The following is a 22,693-nucleotide window of genomic DNA, read 5'->3' as shown; positions in this document are numbered from 1 at the left end:
GCAATCAATGAACGTGTCCTCATCGCGTCCCTGAACTTTGGATCCTGGGTGTCGCCTCACCAACATGGAAGACTGAGAACCGCGGTACAGGGACCGGAGTTTTGGAGATGGGGGTGTGGCGTTGGTTCATCGGCCAGACGGACGATTTAAGCCACCGAGACACATGTCACGAAGACAGATGGTAGCCAGCCAACGGAGATTCTAGCCTAGCTCTCATGGCCCAAAGTTTGGCGTCTTTAGAGATCCATGGTTTGTTGCATCGAATGCGCCTGCGGTTAACATAGTGTATTCTCCGTTTGTGTAGGCAACCAACATACCGCGCAACAAGAGGCGACATGAGCCTCACTGCAACCCCTGCAGCTAGGCACCTTATGTGACCTGAAGAAAGACGATGGTAGAAGGTTACAGAATCCCCAGGGCAGCGCTGAAAATTGTGCAATTCGCAATTCGCCATCCCGCTGGACCCCGAACTCTGGGCCAGACCTAAAGACCTAGCTGGGCACAGGTACCCTGAGCGGCCTCTCACCTCTGCAACCAAGCGCAAGCCGCGAATCGGACCGCGCTAAAAAAGCAGCCGGCCAGCAAGGCTCTCCACTAAAGCACCTCTCCACCTCCACCTAACCCAGCCGTTTCGACCACCTCACCCTCAGGGCTCTCTCTGCTGCCAATACAAAATCTCGCAACCTCCACGTTCGCGCCTCTCGTACCCGACCTCATCCAACCAGCCACCCTCCTCCGTCTCTCTCCATCAACCCTCGTTGCATCTGCAGAGGTCTCGGTTCAACTTCGTCCCTTTCGTCAATTCCAGGAGTCAATCGTCAACACCGCCAAAATGGTCAGCCCTCAGATGTGCGTTTGCCTGTCCCCTCTAAGGCCTCCCGCGCCGCGTCGCATGCAGACCCTGCGCGGAGGCAAAAAGGAAGCCATCACAAGATGCCAAAGCTAACAATGCCACAGCACCAACCTGATCATCATGCTCGGCATGGTCCAGGTCTCGCGCAAGGTCCCCTTCGATGACCCGAACGTCCTGAACATGTGCCGCGCCGGCTACATTGCCAGCAACGTCCTGATCGCCATCCTGTACCTCTACGTTCAGGCTCAGATCAACAAGAAGAAGGGTTCGTTGCCTCCCGTTTGCCGATGCCACTCCACAAACCACTGACACAGTTCCTTGACAGACCTCACCACCCTCAAGTACGTCGAGCCCGCCCCAATGGGCTCCTCTGAGGAGGGCAAGCTCGTCACCACCACCATCCACGCCTACGACTCGACCCAGCTCCGCCAGGCCTTCCGCTCTCAGGCCATGGGCATCGCCATGATGGCTTTCATGCACATCTACATGAAGTACACCAACCCCCTCCTCATCCAGTCCATCATCCCCCTCAAGTCCGCCCTCGAGAGCAACCTCGTCAAGATCCACGTCTTCGGCCAGCCCGCCTCCGGCGACCTCAAGCGTCCCTTCAAGGCCCCCGCCGGCATCATGCAGGGTCTGCAGTCCGGTCCCGCCCAGAGCGACAAGAAGGCCGTCGAGGCCGCCGAGCGTTCCGGCCGTGGTGGTGCCAAGGAGGAGTAAACTGGTTACTACAAGCGGAGGGGGAAAACTGTGTGTGTTGGGATACAGGGTACTTTTTGCGTTGGCGCAATGCGCTTGCTTTTCGCCTGTTGCTGGGAATGTAGCCGCAAAACAGCTCACGGCATCCGTGTAGATGATAGTCCGAGATACTGCACATTAATCGCAACAATCCGTTGACCAACCCTTCCTTTCCCTTTCATTCTGCCGTATCTACCCAGTAGTTTCTTTAGCGCATGTGGGTGGCAACCGCAGCTGCCGTCGGTGAGCTCGGTCAGCGCGGAAACGGCACGTGCGTTCGCGCTTCAATTGGTGACATAATCGACCCTAAGAACTTGCCCCTCCAAGATTCACGTCTCCCATCTTCAACACCCGCGTCTCACCACCACCGTCGCACAGCAGAAGCTCCCAGATACCCGAACCCATTTCCTCATATTCTACCACCAAAAATGGAGCGACCCAAGACTCCTCCGGGGAATCCAAGGCCCACCGTGCCTGCCGGAACACCCCCAACGCCAGCTGCAACTCGTCGCATGGTGCGTCGCCCTCTTACACCAATCTCCGTTGTCATTGTTGCCGCAAACATCACTAACTCCCAAACCAGGAAGAATCCCGTCTGAAATCAAAAGCCCTCCGCGACCGCCGCGAAGTCGAAGCACCCTCCGCCCCGGTCCCTACAACCTCGTCAGGCTTCATCGCAACAGACACAGTCCACATCACCAAGGCCGGCGCAGCAGCAGGCACCGGCGGCGGCGCGGGGACAAAACGCCCGCACTCTTCCATCTCGACGACGACAGCGCCCGAGACGAATCGCGATGCCCGCGACACCACCGCCCTGCGCCCGGCGCGCAACTTTGCCAAGTTCGTCGATTACAACATGTCCGCCATGACGGACACCAAAGGCGGTTTCCTCACGGCCGAGGACGACCCGCACAATACCGCCCTCGTCCCCAAGGTCAAACCGGGCGGGCCGCCGACGGAGGAGAAGCCGAAGGGCATGTCGAGCCAGGAGTGGGAGCGCCTGCAGCTCCTCCGGAAATTGCGCAGGCAAAAGGCCGGGCCGTTCGAGCCCGGGCTGAGCGTCCTCGCCGACGACGCCACGCGGAAAAAGTGCCGCGAGTGCTCGTCGGTTGAGATCGACTGGGTGTGGGACGAGGTGTTTGGGATACAGGTCTGCCACGCCTGCAAGGAGTCCATCCCGGACAAGTACTCCCTCCTCACCAAGACGGAGTGCAAGGAGGACTACCTCCTGACGGACGAGGAGCTCAAGGACGCGGACCTGCTGCCGCACCTGTCGAGGCCGAACCCGCACAAGTCGCACTGGCACGACATGATGCTGTTCCTGCGCTTCCAGGTGGAAGAGTACGCCTTCAATACGAAGTGGGGTTCGGCGGAGAAGCTGGACGCCGAGTTTGAGAAGCGGGAGGCGGACAAGAAGCGGCGGAAAGAGGCGAAGTTCCGGGACAAGCTGAATGACTTGAAGAGGAAGACGAGGACGGAGGCCATCCGGCGACAGCAAGCCACGCAAGCAGCCGGCGCCGGACCGAGGAAGTTTGGCGATTCCGTTGGTGGCGGGAAACACGTTCACGAATGGGGACGGGCGGTTGAGAACGAGGACGGGATGACGGTGAAGAAATGCAACGGCTGTGGGATGGAGGTTGAGGAGCTAGAATTCTAGCACCTTGTCTTTAGCTCCCAAGTCTTCAATTTTTCCGTAACAGCCAGTTTTCTCGAAGCCAAATAATACCCAGTCAATCATCTTCTCATTTATGGTAATTATATGTACGTCCCAACGATCAATATCAAAAGAAAAGTCACGACAGGCATAGCGGAGGGTATCGACAGTTATAATGAACAATGCCCCAGTACAATATTACAACAGGACGGCTGGCACCACAGTCACGCCCGTATCCTGTCCCCGTGCTTCTCAAAGGCGCCCCAGCCCACTACCGGCCGCCCAGAGCTCACTCGTTTCCTCATGCTAAACGTCCTCGTTCCCAATCATCCCATTCGTCTGTCTTTCTTGCCAGGGTCTTGCATCAGAAGTCAAGCTCCGAGAGCATCCGCATCCGCATCCGACCCAAAGATAACGACGCCATTCAACGGACGCTATGCTGCTGTATATTTTTCTCCGTTCCTTCGTATACGCCGTCTACCGTGCAAACACCTTCACAACACCATCACCGCCACCGCTGACAACCCACTTGCCGTCCTGGCTCCAGACGACGGAGCAAACTCCCTCGCCGCGCATGATGCGGTGGCTCGTAATCTCCTGCGTGCAGGATCGCTTCTCAAGACTCCAGAACCGCAGGGAGGCGTCGTGGCCGGCGCTGATGAGCTCACGGCCGTCTGGACTGAGAGAAAGGCTCGAGATCGATGCAGGGTGAGCGAGCATGTTGTACGTACATTGCCCTGACTTCATTAGCAAGTAGCCTTCTTCACAGGATCCGCCAGGACTTACCGCTGTTTGCATCAAAGAATCGCACGAACCGATCTTCGTGTCCAGAGATGATGACACCCTCGACGCCAGATCCCGCCATCGACCTGCCGCCTCCTGTAGGTCCGCCACCAGCACCACTGTCCTCTTCAGACATGCCGCTCTGGGGCTGCTCCAGGCCGACAGTGGTTGCCACAACAGCATTGACGCTCGTGTTGACCGTTCCGTCGTACGTCTCCAAGCTATCCATGGTTCCCGTCTGTTCCCCTGTCCTGGTGTCGTAAACAAGAATTGCCGCGTCAGAGTAAGAAACGACGAAAGATTCGCCATTGGGGCCAAGGGGTGTGATGCAAGTCGGGGTACCCGTGGCTCCCTCGGGTCTCTTGATGTTGTGTACCATAGTGTGGTTAAATGGGGAGTTGGTAGCCATATTGGGCTGCGGAGTGCTCGAGAAAGCGCTGCCAGAGCTCATAGAATTGCCGCGAACACGACCTCTGCTACCCGTAGGCCCAGCCCTGTTCGTGCCTGGCTGAGGACTAGTCAGCTGAGGCGGTGCGCTGACCGCCCAGAGACGGACAGTTCCATCCGCACCTCCAGACACCAGCATGATGCGATCAGGACTACCGTATTGGTTGTTCTGTCCAAAGACTGAGCCTAGAGTCGTAGGCAACACACACAAGGCCCATACGGCATCAGTGTGTCCCTCGAGAGTCGCCTTCGGGTCGACCCTGCCACGCTCCCAGACTCTGATGGTGGCATCTTGGCCGCCAGAGAAGATCCAGCCATCACCTTGGGCGCGCCCGCCAGTCGAGAAGTTGGGGGATGGAGACCAGGATGTCAGACAGAGGACCGCTCCATTGTGACCACGGTGAGAAAAGTTGGCTGTTACATCGAGGTCAGAGGCGGCGTTGGTTTGGCCATGGCCGTCGACGCGGGGGATGTGGAAACGCTTGATCATGCCGTCGTCGCCTGCGGTGCAGATTTCAGGCTCACCAGGACTGCCGCCGCCGGAGAAGATGACTGTTCGCACGGTGTCGAGATGGCCTCGCAGACCGAAACGCAGCTTGAAGTTGCCCGTCTCCGCCTTCTGGGCGGCTGCGTTCAATGAAAGTTCGTGATCGGCACTGCGCCTCCTTGACATAGAACCTTTGCGGCGATGAGATGCTGGCCCGCGGTTAGGCGACTTGGGAAGGTTATCTGCCGTAGGAAAAGCGTCCGTATCAGGTCTGTTGGTCAGTTGCTGTAGGGGTTGCGATGAATTTGACTCGGGGAACGCGCCCTCGGGGAACTCCCATCCGTCGGTCTCAGGGGCAGGTCGGCTAGTTTGCTGAGGCTCGTCTGTTGGTTCGACACTATTGACCGACTCAACGGCGTGGCTAGGCCGCTGCTGCAGGTTGTCGTCCAGCATACGGGCAGTCACGGACATGGGCTGCGGCCACTCGTTTCCGGCTGCGTACATGACGGGAGGAGCAGGCTCGGGGTTCGGAGGCGGCATTTGTTGCGGCGGCTGTTCGGCCGGCCTCATGGGGAGGCTCGTCGGCTGGCTTCTTTGCATAGGGGGCGCGTGATTAGGGGCGGGGGGTGGTCGATTGGCCTCGCGGACATGGTTCTGCGGCACGAGGGAAGAAGAAGCGAATGGGAAGGGCGGCTCCTGGAAGGGCTTGCCACCGGGAACACCGAAAGGCTCGCCCTCACGAAGATCTTCAAGAAGCGGCAGCGGCGGCGATTCGCGAGGAGGCAAAGGGTTGGCTGGAGTGATCATCAGGTAGGTGAATTCTGCCTGGCACTGATCCAGGAACGACTTGAGGTCGGCGCGCTGCGACTCGTCATCGCCCTTCTCGACATCGATTTCGTTGCCGTCGGCGTTGGTGGGCTTCTTGTTCGAGGCTGCGAGCACCTGTAAGCAAGTCTTTGATCCACATTGCGCATCCCGAACTCACGTCGAAGCTTCTCCTGGATCATGGCGGCGCGATCCTTCTCGGCCTTTGCAGCTTCCTCGGCTTTGGATCCTCCCTTGAGCTGCGCGGACTGATCCTTGACCTTCTTCTCGAGAATTGTGACGTATTTCTTGAGGGCCTTCTGGGTGGCATCGGCCCGTCGTGCCTGGCCTTCGAGGGCGGCTATCCTGGCCTTCATCTCCTGGCGCTCAATCTCCCACGCATTCCTGTCGCGTTCGTGACGGTGCCATTCGGTTTGGAGGAAGCGCATGACGCCTGTTTGAGGGTTGTGGTCAGCGGAGGCATGCTCTCAACTCAGTGCCTAGGTAGGTCGGCGATGATAACGTACCCTGTAGCGTATACTCGGTCGCATGAGGCTGGCCAGAGCCGTTGCCCTGCATGGCGCCGCCCATCTCGTTTCCTCCAGGCCCCATGCCGTTTCCCATGTTCGTCCCCATGCCCGAGACCACCTGCCAGCTCATACGCGCGCAAGGGAAACTGGTCCCCAGCTAGCAGCTCAGCACTGCCGGCAGACGTCGAGGTGGAAGGGTGTTTGATGGGTGTGGGTGATGATGGAGCTCGATCGAGGTCCTTCTTTGCTGGGCTCCCGCTGTTGCGGCCGCGCCTTTGATGTGCAAAGAAATAGAGACAGAGAAAGTGGTGATGTGTTGTCTATGGCATCTGCCGGGCGGGAAATGAACGGCGGCAACTGGTCGGGGTGTCGATGCTGGCGTGGGCTCGGTCGGCCGTCGTCGTCGTTCGTTCCTTCGTGTCGGCGTGTCGTCGTTGGCGAGTTCGTCAATTCCAAACCCCCCAAACCTGGCAGGATGGATGGTGGTTGAGAACCTGAGGTGGGTGTGGTGGCAGTCGAGTCGGAGCTGCGGCCCCCCTGTTCAATTGGAGCTTTCCGCTGTCCTGCTCCTGTCACGTCGGTCAGGTCCAGTAGGAGGTATCTAGGTACCACCTCAGTCACCTAGTCAGTGGAGGGCTCTGAACACTCTGCTCCACGCAATTGGCCCGGTGCTGTTGGGGGTTCTCAGGATCGTGGCAGACGTCGTGGGATCGCAGCTGCTCGCTTCAGATCGAGTCGAACGAAGAAAGCACACGGCCAAGGAAGAGGTCACACCAAGGAGGAAGCTATGCGCGGGAATGGGTGGCCGCAGAGATTTCGTCGATAAGTCGCGTTTTGGTGGCTTTTTCGCAGCGCAGACAGACAGACACAAGCAAGAGAGACAGGCAGGCAGGGCTGAGGTACCGTCGGGTACCTTAGGTAGGTAGGTGGTCACTCCCGTCCAAAGTCAGGTCAGCGCTGTCACGCTGTACAACTGCACTGCACTGGCTGCCCTGCACTGCACTGTCCGTTTGTGACTGAGCTCCCCCAACCTGCGTTGCCGCCAATTTTTGGCCCAATCAGACGGAATTTGCACAACACTCACACCCTCAGGCATCAACATTAGCAAGGTTCCACCCTCTATTCAGGGGCACAGGCCACATTGCTCCTTTATCTCTTGTCGCGGCATTTGTGCAGCGTTGCATATCTTACCTACAGTACCTACTTAGGTATGTCGACATTGTGCAGACCGTTGTGCATCATCCAAGAACCCAAATAGCCACAACACAAGGCACCGAGTAAGCTTCGCACTTGTTCATATCAACTGAAATCGTTCCTATCTAAGACGGCTATTCCCCCTGAATGGAACATCCAAACCCAAGAATAGTCATGGGCTGGCGTCCAAACGCACCCCCCTAATCTACACCCAAGCCATCTGACGACACTTATTACAACTAAGGAAAAAAAGAGAAGAAAAGGAAATTTGGACTTTTTTCCGCCCGGCCAGAGATCGATCAAAGCCCAAGCGACTCCATTCGCATGCCCATATCACGCCGCCCGACGAAACGCAACTCAATGAAACCAACCCCATTCTCCAAAGCCAAGCAGGGAAACGCGGCCACGAATGCACTCACTGCCCGACTGCCCTGCCTCTGGTATCATGTCCGCCGCCATCCCAAGCCCTATCCCCCCAACAATGTCGGCCCCGCATAGCAGCGAAGCCATCCTGCAGTGTATGATGTCGAAATGTCCTATGTACTTGATATCGTCATGTCGTCAAAGGCTCAATGCCAGAAATATGTCATCCTCCATCCCTTTAAGCGTAGTGAGGCTCGTCTTGGCAAGCGTCCATGACGCGCTTGGCGTTGTTGATGATCTGCGACAAGTTCTTGAGCACCGGGTCATTGCCGGCACTGCTGCTGATGCGAACGAAGAGCTGCTCCACACGAGCCACCAGCATACCCATAATCTTAGGTGTAACTGCGCGGGCATCCTCATCCTGGATCGTTGTTAGCATTCGCGAAACTATAAAGGTATTGTGGGTGGATGCCTACCATGTTGCCAAGAGATACCTGCAGGCTGTGAACAACCATCTCAAGCCAGGCAATTCTCTCGCGAGTGCATGACTCAAGATTCAAGCTGACGGTGGCAGTCACCGTCAAGAGAACCAAGTGAGGCAAGTTGCGGACAAACTCGGGACTATACTTCGACATGTACTTCTCAAACACCTCCTGCTCGCGGCCAGACTGCATCCAGCGGACAACAGCCTCCTCAGCTCTGCCTTCCTTCATTGACTGGTTGACAACAGCAATGCGAGCCTGCAGGTCCGCGTCATATCCAGAATCAGGCTTCGCAACAGTCAAGGCCTGCGAGTGACCGTAGCCCATGGACTGGTGCGAGGCGCGGTCGGGGCTTTGGACGTTGCTGTAGACCTGGCTTTGAGCTTGGCTATGAGCTTGGCTGTGGGCCTGGCTTGGAACCTGGCTAACGACAGATGGAGCGTACGATGGAGCGGCGTGGTGATGGGGCACCTGCGCCTGCTGCTGGGCCTGCTGCTGCTGGGCCTGCTGTTGCTGTTGCTGTTGCTGTTGCTGTTGCTGCTGGGCCTGGGCCTGGGCGCGAATGATCTGCTGCTGAGATACGATGTGCTGCTGGAGCTTGACAAACTCGTTCTGGTACTGTTCCTGAGTAGCCGCCATGCTGGAGACCGTGCCCATGAGCTGAGTGACCACGTTGGTGAGCTGGTCAATCTTCTTAGTCTCGGCAAGGCGCTGGGCGTTGATGGCCTCCATCTCGGTGCGGTGCTGCTTCTGAAGCTCGCCAGCGACGCGTTGGCAAGCCTGGACAGCCATGTTGGTGAAGGACGGGCCAAGGCGGGCGGTCAACGTGTTGACAACCTCCTGCTGAACATTAGCTGCGACGGTCGATCCGACCCTGTCAGAGATGGCCTTCACAAAGTCGCCGTTTTGCAGCGCGTGCTGGGTCGCGGAAGGAAGGGCCTTGTGAATCTCCTTCTGAACAGAGTGGGAGACCTGAGCATTCATGCTCTTGGAGAATTGGTCAGATACCGCCTTGGAGGCGACATCGGAAATGGCAGGAATGACGGCAGTGCTGAACTGCTCGTTGATGAGAGCGTGGAGCACCTTCTGGGTGTTCTCGTTCAGGACGTCAGACACCATGTTGAGGAGTTGACTCTGGCGCTCGGTGAAGTCAGCTTCGCGAGCACGAAGGCCATCCTCAATGCGGTTGTGCAGGGTCTTGAAGGATGTGTTGAGAAGACCGTTGAGACTGTTCTGCAGACGAGACTCCATGCTGCTGATTGCAGATTCAACCGACTCTTGCGTGATGGCGTTGGAAGATTGCTGCTGCTTGTCCTTCGAGTTGTTGTTGGAAGAACCGACGCGAGGAGATCCGTTGGATTGCGGGTCTGTAGAGGCGGCAGCAGCAGCAGCCGCCGCGGCGGCAGCGGCCTTCTTCTTACGGCGCTTGCGTTCCTGCTTCTCTTCCTTCACAGGCGGCACAGGAGCCGGCGTCTCCTCGTCCTTGGCCTCGGCCTTCGCGATCTTGACTGGGGTAACGGATTCGGGGCCGCGGCGGGGGGTACCATCGTCCTGGGAAGGCGTGGTCTGGAGCAGAGATTCCTTGGCAATGTTACGGGCCGAAGGATGACCACCGTCGTTGTTTTGGTGGGAAGGCTCGGCGGGCTGAGCGGCAGGAGGCTTAAGCTTGGAGATGGTGACAACACCGGCTTCAACAGCATCAACGGGAGCCAGGACCTTGTTGTCTTTGGACCATCCGAGTTCAGCCTGCTTGATGAGAAGGCAGGCAACACCCTTGGAGTGCATGGCGTAGAGCTCGAAAAGAGTCGGCTCGTCGGTCTCTTGGCTCATGGCAGGGTTGCACAAAATGTCGAGACTGCGAAGAATGCCCCGGTTCGCAAACGAGTACTCACGCACGCCACTAATAACAGCAGTAGAGTCGGGTTGCGGGATGGAGGCATCTTGGGCCACCAGGCGCTGAATGTACTCAACCTGCGACACGCTCTTGAGGTTGTACTTAGGAGCCGAAAGATGCGCAAAGTAGATCGAGTTGCGGGTCGGATGGCCAATGACCAGCATGCCAGTGGGAGGGTGGTACATGACACTGCAGACAGCGTCTGACTCCTTGCTGTGCGGCAGGTTGAACTCCTGGACCGGCTTACCGAGAGCAAGATCCCAAAGCTGCAGGGTGTGGTTCTGCTTCATGCCGATGATCATGTAGCGCAGGGCGCAACGCTTCTGGTAGGGGCGGAGCTTATCGACCAAGAGAACCGAGGTAGGCCACGCCTTCTCACCCTCGGGAGTGCTAGTCAGAGTCATGAGAGGCTCCTTGATCTCGAGCGAGGTATGCGCGGGCAAGGGCCAACGCGCGTCGCTACCCTCCTCAGCGGCAGTGAGGTCGCGAACGTCCCAGAACTTGACGCGACCAGACTTGTCAAGAGACACTATCACGCTGTCATCCTGACTGAACGTGAAGTCTTTACCGGCCTTACCGGTATTGATCTTCAACGAGCATTGCTTGGCCAGCTTCTCTGTGTCAACGACGCGGTCATGACCAGGCTTGAAGAGGTTGTTCTGCATGATGTAGGTGGGCCAGATGATGTTGATCGACTTGCCGCGGCCAACAGCGAAGAACTCAGGGTGGATGGTCGAGGTGCGGGCGCGGGTCTTGAGGACACCACCAGGGGCGTCACCACCTTCGTGGGAAGCCATGGGGGGGAGAGCAAAGCCATACTGCTCGGGGTGGGCGTCTTCAATGTGGTCCTTCTCGCCACTCTTGATCTGAACCCAGTAGACGGTGCCGCTAATGCCAGTACCGATGATGGCCTCGCGGTGAGTGCCACTGTGGTCAGCGGGCGTAACCGACATGGCGACGTTGAAGATGCGATCCTTGGTGTCGGTAAAGATCTTTGCATCCTTGCCGTCGTCCTGTCGGATGACACGGAGACCTCCGGCCTTGGACATACCGTAGGCCATGTAGCTCTCCGTCGCGGTGTACAGGTTGCGATCGATCTGGTCGAATTCCTTCTTGAGACGAGCAATGTCCATGATGGCCTCGTCGCGGAACTGGGGACGGGGCTCGGTGGCACCATCCTGCAGGCCAATTGAGATCCAAGGCTTCATGGGAAAGTTGAAGACCTTGACGGGCGAGGGAGTTTCCTCCTCAATCACCACGATCTCATCCTGGTCGGCGCTCTCCCAGCTGTCGGCGACGGCGTGCGCAGCAGCCTCCTCGACAATCTCGCGAACCTCTTCGGCGACCTCGGCAGAGACGACCTTCTCGAGGAGATGTCTGTTCTCCTCGCGGTCCAGCTCCTTCTTGATGGCCTGGGCAGCATGGTGGGCGCTCGCCTCGAACTCTCTCTCAGTCCGGGCGGTGTCCATGTCTTCCAGATCCTGCAGGTACTCGGGCCGCGACTGCTCTTCCTCAGCGCGGGCCAGAGCCTGCTGAGCCTCGAAATCTGCCTGCTCGGCGATGTCGTGAACAGCTTCCGACACGGTCTCTTTGTTCTTCTCCGCGGCGGGAATGCTTGCAAACGAGGCAGTTGAGCCGGGGGTGGGGTTAGCAAGTTTATCGGCGGGGGAAGAACCGTGGCCAAGGTTGTGGCGGGCACGCTCGGGGGAGGCGAGAGGGCTGCGCTCGTTGTTGATACGCTTGGATTCGCTTCCGTGATGAGAGCTCGGAGAGTCGTGGGTCTTTTTCAGGATCTGGAAAGCCGGGCCTGCAGGTGACTGGCCAGCAGAATGAGGTGGGGCGATACCCGAGATGGAACCAGACTTGGGGGTGCGGTTCTGTGGCGAAGTGATGTGAGGCTCATCGAAGCTGCTGCTGGCATTGTTGTAGCCATATTGCTGCTGCTGGTGTTGAGGCTGCTGCTGCTGCGAGTGAACAGGCGGCAGATTGGCCTCCTGCGTCGAAGGATAGGAATAGGTGCTGAAATTGCCACTGGATTGGGCGTAGGTGTTGGGGTCGTATTCGAAGGAGGAATTTGAGGGCAGGTGCGACAGGCTGGGGGGAGCTTGTCCAGCCTCGGCGAGGACTCTCTGGAGAATGTTTTCACCGCCCTGAGGCAGAGGAGAACGAGTCGACTCGATCAAGAGCATGTCGTTCTGGCTAGGCTTGGGGCGGTTCAGCAGATTCAGCAGGTAGGCGCGGGTGTCATCGGGGGGCGATGCGGCGGCGCCGAAGTTCGCGAAGGAGCCGTTCTGGGAAGGCTCCGGTCGCGATTCTTCGCCATCGTGTGCTCCTTTCATCAGAGCGGCGAGCAGACCGGTCGGGTCGGCGGGGGCGCGAGCCGGTGCAACGATCTGGGTCGGGATGGACGAAGGCATCGTCTGCTGTTGCAGCTGCTGGTGGTGCTGCTGAGGCGACTGCTGGTACTGATCCGGCTGATGCTGGTGCTGGATCTGCTGAGACTGCTGGGAAGACTGCGAGGCATGCTGCTGATGCTGCTGGTAGCTCGGAGGGTCCTGGCGAGGCTGAGGCTGAGACTGCGACTGCGACTGTGACTGCGAAGCTTGGCCACCACCTCCGGCACCACTGAACTTGAGCAAGTTCAACAAGTTGGTGGTGCGATCGCCGTTTGAAGGCGCGCTGCCTCCGGGGGGCGTCGGAGCCGGGGGCATGGGCGACACCATGATGGCGTCTGGGGCGGGGAGGGGAGGGAAGGGATTAATTCGACGAGGGAAACGAAGGACAATTGACGCGATGACCCTTCCGTCGTGACGCTGAATTGATGGTGGTTGATTGGAGATGTAGAGAGAGTTGAAGGGGATGGAGGAAAGGAAGGCGAAAAAGAGGATCTGAAAATAATTTTGGGACGGGATCGATGACTTGGGAGGCTGGAATCTCAGCCCAACCTAACACAACCCTGTAGCGCCAGCGAAGGTGGTGCAGGGGGGTGACGTGGTTGAATTGAATGGGAAAGACCTGCCGCAGGTGCAGGTGCAGGTTGCCCAGGTCAGTCGGTGTCGGTGTCGGGTAGGTAGGTGCGTGTGGTGGTGCGGAGGGAAGGAAGGGCCGATGGGGAGCACCTCAGAGCAGCAGCTTCCACGGGGTTTAGCTTTGGCAGGGCAGCTTTGGCGTGTGGATTGGCGCGTCCGCGTGCTGAAGAGAGGGCCGTTCAGTGGGTGGTGCAGCACTGGTGCGGATTTCCATTGGGATTTGGGGGGGGAAGCGATGGGAGGGAGGTTCCTGGACCAGGGCAATGGAGCTCAGGCACGCTGGGGGGCTGCTGCTCCTGCTGCTCCTGCTGTGAAGCTGCTGAAGGTTGATGAAGCTCCTACTCCAGTACCTTAGGTACGGATACCTCCCGGTCGCCGGAGAAATGCAGAGGTGCCTGGTGATGCCTGGCCATAGCTCATTGGCCCGGGCGCGCCTCAGGTAAGCAACGAGCACCTTCTGTGTTGGTAGGCCAGGGACACTGGACAGTGGACACTGCTTGGAGTGGAGATGGTGGATGCTGGAACCAGAGAGACGTGGACCGTGCGCCTGCTCCAGTCACAGTTCAAGTGTTCAGTGTCGTGGGTGGTGCAGAGCAAGGGCCCCCCCCCCCCACTTCACATTCGAGACTTCCATTTTCTGCCCGCTTGCAGAATCCGAACATCACAGTGTCCAGTGTCCTGGTCGTCGTGTCTGACATAAGCAAGTCTCCGGTGGGCTGGCTACCTGGTGCTGGTGCTGGTGCTGATCCAAGAACAACCGCAGCGCAGCACAGCACAGCGCAACACAACCGCACGCATACAGCCGAGTCAATGAACCCTCGTACTTTGCTCCCCTCTGCCTTACATTCCACCAGCTGTTGACGGCGTCGCTACAAGGCAACCGGCCATTGTCTGACACACACGCAAAGACTTTTTCGCTCTGCCCACGGTTGCGATCGGCTGGCATCCGTGATATTCCCCTCCAGCCTGTCAAAACCCACGAGACTCCGTTCGGCACGATACCGCAAACCACGGCACGAGGACCAGGGCGCAGTCCCTTTGCCATTCGGACGTCAATCACACATCCTCCTCATCGAGAGTTTGCGCCCTTCAGAGCCGCCACTCCCCCGTCCCGTCCTGCCCTGAGGATTGCCGGCCGGAGAAACCCAGCGAAACAATCCCGTCAAGGGACCACAACCCACCCTCTTCTACGTCACCACCTCAACCCTCCACCATGTTTTGCTTGCGAAGGTAAATCATCCATATCTACCCAGTCGCAAAGTCATGCCTGCTAACAGCGCAATTCAGCTGGCTCCCGCTCCTCTTCATCCCGACCAACGCTTCTCCCGCTTTCATCTTCCTCTTCTTCATCTGCACCTACTTCCTCAACCGACCCTGCGTCTACTGCAGCTTCCTGCTTCTCATCCTCTTCCTCACCTCGTGTAACTGGTCCGACCGTTGCTTCTTCGACTTCAGCAGCAACTGGTTCCAGCCCCGCCCGCCGACCTCCCTCTCCACCTCCCCGATACCCGACATCGATCCGAACGCGAGCTTCAATGCCACTGTCGTCGAGGTGATCAACTCGACTGCCAGCGCCCTGGCCGGTGCTGCTGCCGAAGAGCTGGCACGTCAAAGACAAGAGTGGACCGGCTTGGGCATCGAATGGCTGCGCAGTCTCCTGGGACGGAGGGAATGGCGGGTCGAGTGTCTAGACATCAACATCCGACTGTAAGCGTGAGAACAGCAAGAGGGGGAGAGTGCGTGCAAAGACTTATGAGTTTCAATGAGTTCGCGCGTTTGAGGGCAATGCCACGGCCGTAATGGGGCGGCCTAAAACAAATGCGCAATACCAGGCGGGTTTCGGATGCATACTACGGCGTTGTCATGGTGCGTGTATTCTTTTTGTACTGGATAGAGCAGAGTGAAAGGTATGCTCGGGGATGTTTCCTCGGTATCGCTGTCGAGCCAGTGTTATCATCGTCCGAGTACACTCATGGCTCGAATGTATAAACAACAGGTCTTTGGATCATTGGCCGAGTATGGCTCCTATGGGCGAGTCCACGGGCAGCTGAAAGGGCTTTCTCGCAAATACAAGCAGGTTTTATACTATGCCGGATATGCTTGATAGTCGAGTCGTCTTCCTCTCGCCGTGTACAATGCTTTTGTCTGCTTACCGCAACAGACCTTCTGACCGCGCGCCTCCCGACTCTACGACTTTTAAAGGGTTGACGCCGGTAGTACAAACGAGTATGGTCTTCATACTAGTCTTCATACTGCCTTCCTCTCGTCCTTTAGTGTGAGATGGCACTAGTCAAGGTGCCAGTGCGACATGTATGAATCGTGCCCACGTACCAGGTGAACTTGATGTAAGGTATTACTCTGGGCGGAGGTTGCTCCGTAACTTCGAGATCACATTCGGCTGACCAGGCCAGACGGTGAAGTGAAATGAGGACAAACAACCTTCCTGCGTGGCTCTGACAGCTTCTCTACATACCCAACGTAGAAAATTGGTTACATAGCCGAAGGGCTCTTGGCCGTCCTCCGCCATATCCTAGCCCAGGTATCTCGTCACCATGTATATCTCACGAAGAGCGAGTTTTCAACTGTCTGGGTTTCTACGCTATCCCTCCATATTGCCTACACAAGTACAGCATCTCAAATGGCACATTCATCGCAAACGTTGTGCTAAAGAGCTATAATATTGAAGTCATGCAAAAATGGAAATTCCGCGTCATCTTGGCTTCTCTCCTTCAACGTATTTTACCTTAAGTATGTCCGTAACTAAATTATACTGAACCGATGGCTTTGATAACCGTGGATTATAGCTGTAAATGATATGAAAAGGATCGCAGTGGAGATCCATGTGAATTGTTGTGTTCATAAACCCATACATACCTACCCAAAAAACTCAAGCCAGTCCGGAAAGAGCAATCAAATCTTGTATCGTCTCCAACACCAAAATGTTTCGATCTCCTTGAAAGCTATAAGAAGAATAAAGTCTAAACATGGACAAAATAATCATGATAGGCATATCCATAACACATAATAAGTTGAACTAGAAGTCGAAATCTGAGGTCATGGTTCTGCAGCCAAAGCGCCCCATGACATGTTCATGATGTTCGACGTCCGTTCAAGGCAAGGCCATCACATTCTCGCCGTGACCAGCCCGTCGCATCACGTTGCCATGTATCCATTCAAGGTTAAGATACTGGGTCTCAAAGGGTCTTCCCAGACCCATTCTGATGCCGATATTCCGACAAGCTCGCGATCCCAGACATGGCCGCTGCAGGGGAAACAAGCTTCTGGAGACACGTCGCTTGCGTCTCCGCTCACGTGGGCTGTGCCGATACGCCGCGCAAACCCTCGCATGAAGATGAAGAGGGTCCTAAATCAGCCTCATTGACGACACGCCGAACCAAGATGACGGAAGAGGGGCCAAGGCCTGGAACAAGCCGGCCGGCACTTGACACAGAGAGACATCAAGTTCGGCACTCAATTAAAGTTTGGCCTCATTCCCGCGACAGGAAGTGTCCCCCGTCTAGCCACCGGCGTCTAGCCCGGCGCGGCATATCCTCTATGAGCTTGGAGGCCGGATAGCATGACCCTGTCCGAGAATTCTCATCACGGCCGTGGCGGTGACGAAGGAGCGGAATCGCATCAGACCCACTCGACATGCCCGGGTGCGGAATCGAGGCGGTGCGGCCGCTGCGGCGGCTGTGCCCGAACCCCGGAGCAGTCATCCCAGCCAGCCCTGCCCACATTACGGGCACACGAGCGTAACCGTAACGGGAACACCGGGCAATTAATATCGAACTGCGGATCTTCGCGGTGGTTAATTTTTGTTTAATACCGCGATGGTGATGCAATCGGGTTGTGGCGTCAAAGACCCGGGAGGTGGTGTAAACGTTTGACAGCGCTTGCGATACGTGCGCACCGGGCCTTGATTACCATGTTTGTCATGATTCGGGCGAGTGACGAGGAAGCCACAGTTAGGAAGGAATCGGAAACCACAAAAGAAGCCACGAAGCTTGTTCGCCCTGCTTAACCACTTTGACTGTGGCTGCCACGATCAGGCCATGCGTGAACGAATGCGTACACTCGACCAGTGCACTGGACCAAGAACGGTCTCGACGACAACGTGACAGAACCATCTTCGGGCTTCTACCTATTGTCTCGCTACGGGATATAGCTGTGCTTGGCGGAGCTAGCCTTCGCAATGACCAGTTTGAGCAAGAGATGGAAATGTTTTGGGGATGATGGCCTTCTCTTTCCCCTCCAAGGTGTGGTGAATTGAGAACGTTTACCCCGGTTCTTGGAGACCACGGGCAGAGCCACGAGGACATCAACGCTTCCGGCGAATGTCTCGCGATGCACTTCCCGCAACTCGGTTCAGCCAACCACGAACTCATGGCTCTATTCTTATTTCAGTGCACTGTGATCTGGTTCTCCTCCAAAGGTCATAATAATCCTGAACCTTTGACGACGGATGGAAAATCGTCAGATGGCGTCTGAAGGAAGGTCCAAATACGGCTCTGTTTTCATCAGGCAGCCTATGATAGATGGCTGGCTGAAGGGATTAAAACCACTCCTTCAGAGAAAAGAGATATCACAGTCCTAAATGGATGCTTGCAGAAGACAATAAAGTCGTCTTTTGCTGGCCGTGGTTTAACCGCTGCCATTGGCCCTGTTCGGATCCAAACCTCGAAAGCCATGGGCCAGCCAAAGACAGTATGGAGCATTCTTGGCCAGAAATGACTGCATCTCGAAGGATTCCGCGACGGTCGTTGAGACATTCCACTTTACGCCCGACGGTCAGTATGCATCAGTCGTTATGGCTGTATCCGAACATCAGAGTCGATGCACGACTTGAGCCGGGAGAGCGGCAAGAAGCCAAGACAATGCCAATCTCCAGCCGCCAACCACACTGTTTCCCCAGCCTTTCTTCGCGAAAGGAAGGCCAACATGCGACAAGGCGATCATGTCGATAAGGTGCGGTGAGCGGGGTGGAAAGGTTGCCCAGCAGGCTGCAGCTTTTCAGTTGGTTGCCCCCGTCATGTCATCACCGCGGTGTTGTTACCAATCCGCCGGTTCGGTGCCGAACATGCGAGAGGTTGCCATGTTGAGATGCAGACATCGGATAGCCTTTCCCAGCTCTCTCTCCCTCCGTGCTCGCTGGTGGCATTGCTAGATCTGAATTGCTGCAGCTAGCTTGCAGCGTAGCGGTGCCGACTTCCTTCAGTTGCGTGGCCAGTGACGAGTACCGAACAGTGACATTAGGACCTGAAACCATGTGCCACGAATGCGTCTGCTGCTAGCCGCCAGAGATGCCATGTTGCCGTGGGCCTAGCGACTAGGAGTGCTGGGAGAGCGTCACAGAGGCGGTAGCTCAAGCCCTGGAAGGCAGCTTGAGGGCCACCGAAGCAGCCCAGAGAGCACTGTGGCACAGCCTTCCTCCATGCTGAAAGCTCCGACAGGGAGCGCTACCCCGGAGGCGGACGATGGGCGGGCGGAGCGGAAGCGCTGTGTCGCGCCACAGGTACCTGGTGGAAAGTCAATCTGAGGAGTGTCGAGTTATGCATCAAACAGAGAGGAGTGATGGGCAGAAGGGCAGAAAAAGAAGAGACAAGATTGCATCGGACGTGCGCCGACCTGGGGCCAGACAGCCGTTGTCCCAAAGAAGGATAAGGGGTGCAGGGGGTAAGGGAGCAGGGCCACGCGTCTCTGTGGGACTGTGCAGCAGCCAACGGCCAATGGCACGAAATGGAGGCTGACGCTGAGAATGCTGGGAAGCAGCTGTGCCGGGGTTTTGGGTTTGGTTTTGCTGCTGCTGGCCATCCCAATTCCGTTCCAAACTTCCATCAGGCGCTGGCTGGCTGTTCTGGCTCTCTCGACTTGGGACGATTCAATCAAGTGGTGCGGTTCGTCAGCGGCCACCTCCTGTCTCGGGCGCCCATTTCCAGACGTTGCAGAGCTGCAGAGCCGCCCGCTGATCGCCAAAGGGGGATGTTCCCTGGGAAGTACGGAGGGTCGCCTGCGAGTCTCTCGGATGGGCGTACGAAGACACACACGCTGCGTTCGGATGTTACAGCATGGGATGAAATTTCGCGATTCACGAGGTGGCTGACGGGAGAGATGCAAGATGACGAGCGGCTCGTATTGCAAGACTCTGTGCTGTGCGTACGGTTTCTTGTCTGTGGTGGCCTCTTGCGCATAGGTGTTCCATGGGCAGAGTCCGAGGATGACAGAAGGCCAAGCGGCGGAACGGAGTTTGCATATATCGGTGATGTTGGGGAGGTTGAATCCGTTCGGTATGGTCAGCCTGGCGACGGGATTCTGCCAGCAAGCGACGCCGAGGATGGCTAAGATGAGGCCCCGGCGCAGGGACTCGGCTCATTGGCCCGGAGGCACAATGGCTGGAGTTGTGAAGGCAGCGCCAAACGTGCCAAGCGGGCGGATTCGCTTTCCCAAGGCCGTGCCAGTTTGCCAATTTCTGGGAAATGGCGTCGAGCTGGCGCTGGCAGACCGGCACCATAGCCGTAGCCGTAGCCGTAGCTGTAGCCGCCTTCTCGCAGTCTTTGTCTCTCCCCGCGTACGTATCATATCTTATCCCGTTAAGCAGATATGCAATCCTTGGGAGTGATCTTCGCTGTCAACCTTGAACAAGTTGTTCGCTGCGCTGCTAAATGAGATGGAATGGGTCGGGATCATGGATGATGGCTGCAAATGAGATGACGGGCACGCGACAGTCGCCAGCGGACGATGGACGGTCGACGGTCGACGGTCGACGGTCGATGTCCCATTCGCTGGGCATGGAAAATGCGCCCGTCATCGATATCTTGTCGGTCGCAGGAGCGAATTTCTGTTGATTACGCCCAGATTGGCTCGGAGGTAGGCGACAGGGGCAGCTTCCATTTGATGGGGGCCGGCTGTGAGAATGGAACTTCCATTGGGGGGAAGGGTTGGTTCCATTGTGACGTTGACGCCAATCCATGGCCGTGGACCGTGGTGGTGTGGTGGTCGTGCTTGACCTTGACCTTGACCTTGACCCTCGGGAGGCAGGTCGGGTGCTCTCCTGCCAATTTCGATATCGGGAGCACCGCAAAGTCCGGGACCGGATTGATGCATATTCTGTGATGACGCATACCTATGGGCCATCTCTCCCGCGTATTGCTTCTCTCGTCTGAAGAGTCTTCCGCTGACTGCGGCTGATTGAGAGTTTATTTGTACGGCTATACATAACGCTTCAGCATCTGCATCTCTGCGCCTGCGCACACAACGCAGCAACAGCTGATATATCAGATGATTCTATGTTATTATTGGGACAGACATGATGGCCAGTCTAACGGCACCAGAGCTTAGGCTAAGAGGGTTCGGGTAGCCAGAGACAACGGCGGTGCATGGGAAGATCGGCACGATAGTGAGCGCCTCTCGGGAGACATGCATGTACTTGATAAGGCAAGGTGAGGTATTGTGTATCGGTTAAGTGCAAGGTGTCTCTTAGGTCGGTGCTGACGCCGGAGCCACTCCTTATGCTGCCAAGACCGCTAGCGGCTTATGCGGCGACCGGGACCAAGAAACACCAAGGAAGGAGAGCACACGACCACGACACCCTCCCCCCTGGCCCCGTCCACCTTGTACTATGTAATCCCCCTCCCCTGTCCAGCCTGCCGTCTGCAAGTGCGACTGTCCAGTGGCTGTTCAGTGGATGAAAGGGGCCTTTCCGAGCGCTGTAGGCGGGAACCCTGCGACCTCACGCGATCATCTAGCACCTATCGAACCTCTTGTCCTTCTCAACCTTGACTGAGGGCAGTGAGGTGACTCGGGTCCATGACAGTCAACTGTGAGCCACAGGAATATCAAAATCTGCCGTCTCCATCCCGCCCCTCCGAGGCCCGGCCAGTCCAGCCCCAAGCTTCTTTTTTGGTCGCCTCTTTTAATTAACTCTATGTTCCGTAAATGGGTGTTTATCCACCCTCCGCTGGAGACTCGTCACCTTTTGCAGTCGAAAGCGCGGCTTGTCACTGGCTCCCGTGCGCTGGTTCAAGGCTCAAAGACTAGGGCCTCCTTTTCCTGCGCGGGATTACGTATGCCACTAATCATGGCACATACGCGCAGACGTTGGAGTCGATTTTTTCCCTTCCTCCCCTACTGGTGCAAGCCAAGGAATGTGGGAGGACGTCTGACGAGGAGTGACACTGGGGACATTGGGGACATTGGGGACATTGGGGACATTGGGGACACGGGTGGCACCACAGCAGCGGTGCCCTCACCAGTCACCACGAATAGACTACTTTACTCTCTCTACCTTATTGCTGCGGACTGAATGACACTGACCCTTATTACGAATGGAGGTATCCATCTGTCGGGGCTGGTGACGGTGGTACGTAGGCGCGAGTACGTACCACAGTTTATCTGGCGGCGGGAGACTCCCTGTTCCGCCCTGCCCTTGTCTTGTTGCGTACCTTGGTCCGATGTCTGGGCTGTTCAGTCCGATGTCTTGTCCTGGCCGTCTCGTCTTGTTTGGCAGACAACGTTTCTTTGGAGAAGGGGTCTTTGTATGTGTGTGAAGGATCCAATGTTGGAAAAAGTGCCATTCACTGTCTGGCCTGGGTGTTCAAGATGCAGAGAAAAAAGGAACGAGTCTTCGGAAAGAATGGATCAAAAAAAGACGGCCCAGATCTTGGCAAGGCAAACAGGGTCGCAACAAGTCAAGAACTACCTGCTGGGTATCCGTAAGGTATGCATCTACTGCGTACGGATAGGTAAGGTATCCGTAGGTTACCTCTGTAAGAAGGCGGGCCTCGGGAAGCAGAGGCAAAGGAAGGAACGGTGGACGCTAAGGCAGGATGATGCGGCAACACCCACGACGTGCAACAGCCCAACGCCTCCTCCCCAGAAAACGCCTCTCTCCCGTCCCTCGCTGCAGACACACCTCTCGGCGAATCCCTCTCCACCCCCATTGGGACGGGAGTCCACGTCCACGTCCACGTCCACGTCGGGAGGAGCTGGAGACTGCCCTGGACGTGGAGTTGGGGACTGGCCTTGGCCTCACTCACTCACTCACTTACGAAGTACTCCATGTACTCCTCCTCGCCATCCCATCCCACATTTACATATCAGTCTCTGCCTCGCCCTGCCCGCGCTTCACACATGTCCACTCCGGTTCCTCCTTCTGCCTCTACTACTTCTTGGCATTCACCTACTTCAACGTCCCAGTTTCCTGAAAGCCTGGACTTGACATCGTCTGGACATCCTCCACATCAGGGTCCTCCTCCATCTCCATCTCCATCTCGTCTTTCCTATCATTCCACGGCAATCACCGCCTCCGCTCCCGCTGTCGACGCTTACACCGAACCGCCCACTCACATCAACAACTTATATCGCCTTACCTCACCTCACCTCACCGGCCTTACGATACCCACAACACCGAGACCGCGTCTACTACAAACAACCTCC

General features: G+C 57.0%; 4 protein-coding genes across 4 annotated transcripts; 2 read left to right on the top strand and 2 right to left on the bottom strand.

The window, feature by feature from the left end:
* Positions 1 to 832: 832 nt before the first annotated feature.
* Positions 833 to 1,573, top strand: PHO88 (SRP-independent targeting protein 3; the record flags this gene model as incomplete). Its single annotated transcript, XM_036635778.1, has 3 exons — positions 833 to 849; positions 958 to 1,118; positions 1,179 to 1,573. The coding sequence occupies 3 exons, from the start codon at positions 833 to 835 to the stop codon at positions 1,571 to 1,573; spliced, it is 573 nt and encodes a 190-aa protein (XP_036500492.1).
* A 446-nt stretch (positions 1,574 to 2,019) lies between these two features.
* On the top strand, positions 2,020 to 3,248 carry rhp14 (DNA repair protein rad14; the record flags this gene model as incomplete). The annotated part of the gene is made up of 2 exons (XM_036635777.1): positions 2,020 to 2,106; positions 2,175 to 3,248. 2 exons carry the CDS (start codon positions 2,020 to 2,022, stop codon positions 3,246 to 3,248), a joined length of 1,161 nt encoding a protein of 386 aa, XP_036499537.1.
* Positions 3,249 to 3,722: 474 nt separating this feature from the next.
* Positions 3,723 to 6,390, bottom strand: pro11 (Striatin Pro11; the record flags this gene model as incomplete). The annotated part of the gene is made up of 4 exons (XM_036635776.1): positions 3,723 to 3,982; positions 4,032 to 5,894; positions 5,948 to 6,220; positions 6,294 to 6,390. The coding sequence occupies 4 exons, from the start codon at positions 6,388 to 6,390 to the stop codon at positions 3,723 to 3,725; spliced, it is 2,493 nt and encodes an 830-aa protein (XP_036499541.1).
* Positions 6,391 to 8,091: 1,701 nt separating this feature from the next.
* Positions 8,092 to 12,952, bottom strand: CGCS363_v003926 (Uncharacterized protein; the record flags this gene model as incomplete). The annotated part of the gene is made up of 2 exons (XM_036635775.1): positions 8,092 to 8,274; positions 8,330 to 12,952. The coding sequence occupies 2 exons, from the start codon at positions 12,950 to 12,952 to the stop codon at positions 8,092 to 8,094; spliced, it is 4,806 nt and encodes a 1,601-aa protein (XP_036499540.1).
* Between the last annotated feature and the right edge of the window lie 9,741 nt (positions 12,953 to 22,693).

The sequence above is a fragment of the Colletotrichum siamense genome, assembly GCF_013390195.1.
Source record: "Colletotrichum siamense strain Cg363 chromosome Unknown KSG_Cg363_contig02, whole genome shotgun sequence".
NCBI lineage: Eukaryota > Fungi > Ascomycota > Sordariomycetes > Glomerellales > Glomerellaceae > Colletotrichum > Colletotrichum siamense.
Note: the sequence above shows the minus strand (reverse complement) of the source record. Positions and strands in the feature narration are given on the sequence as shown.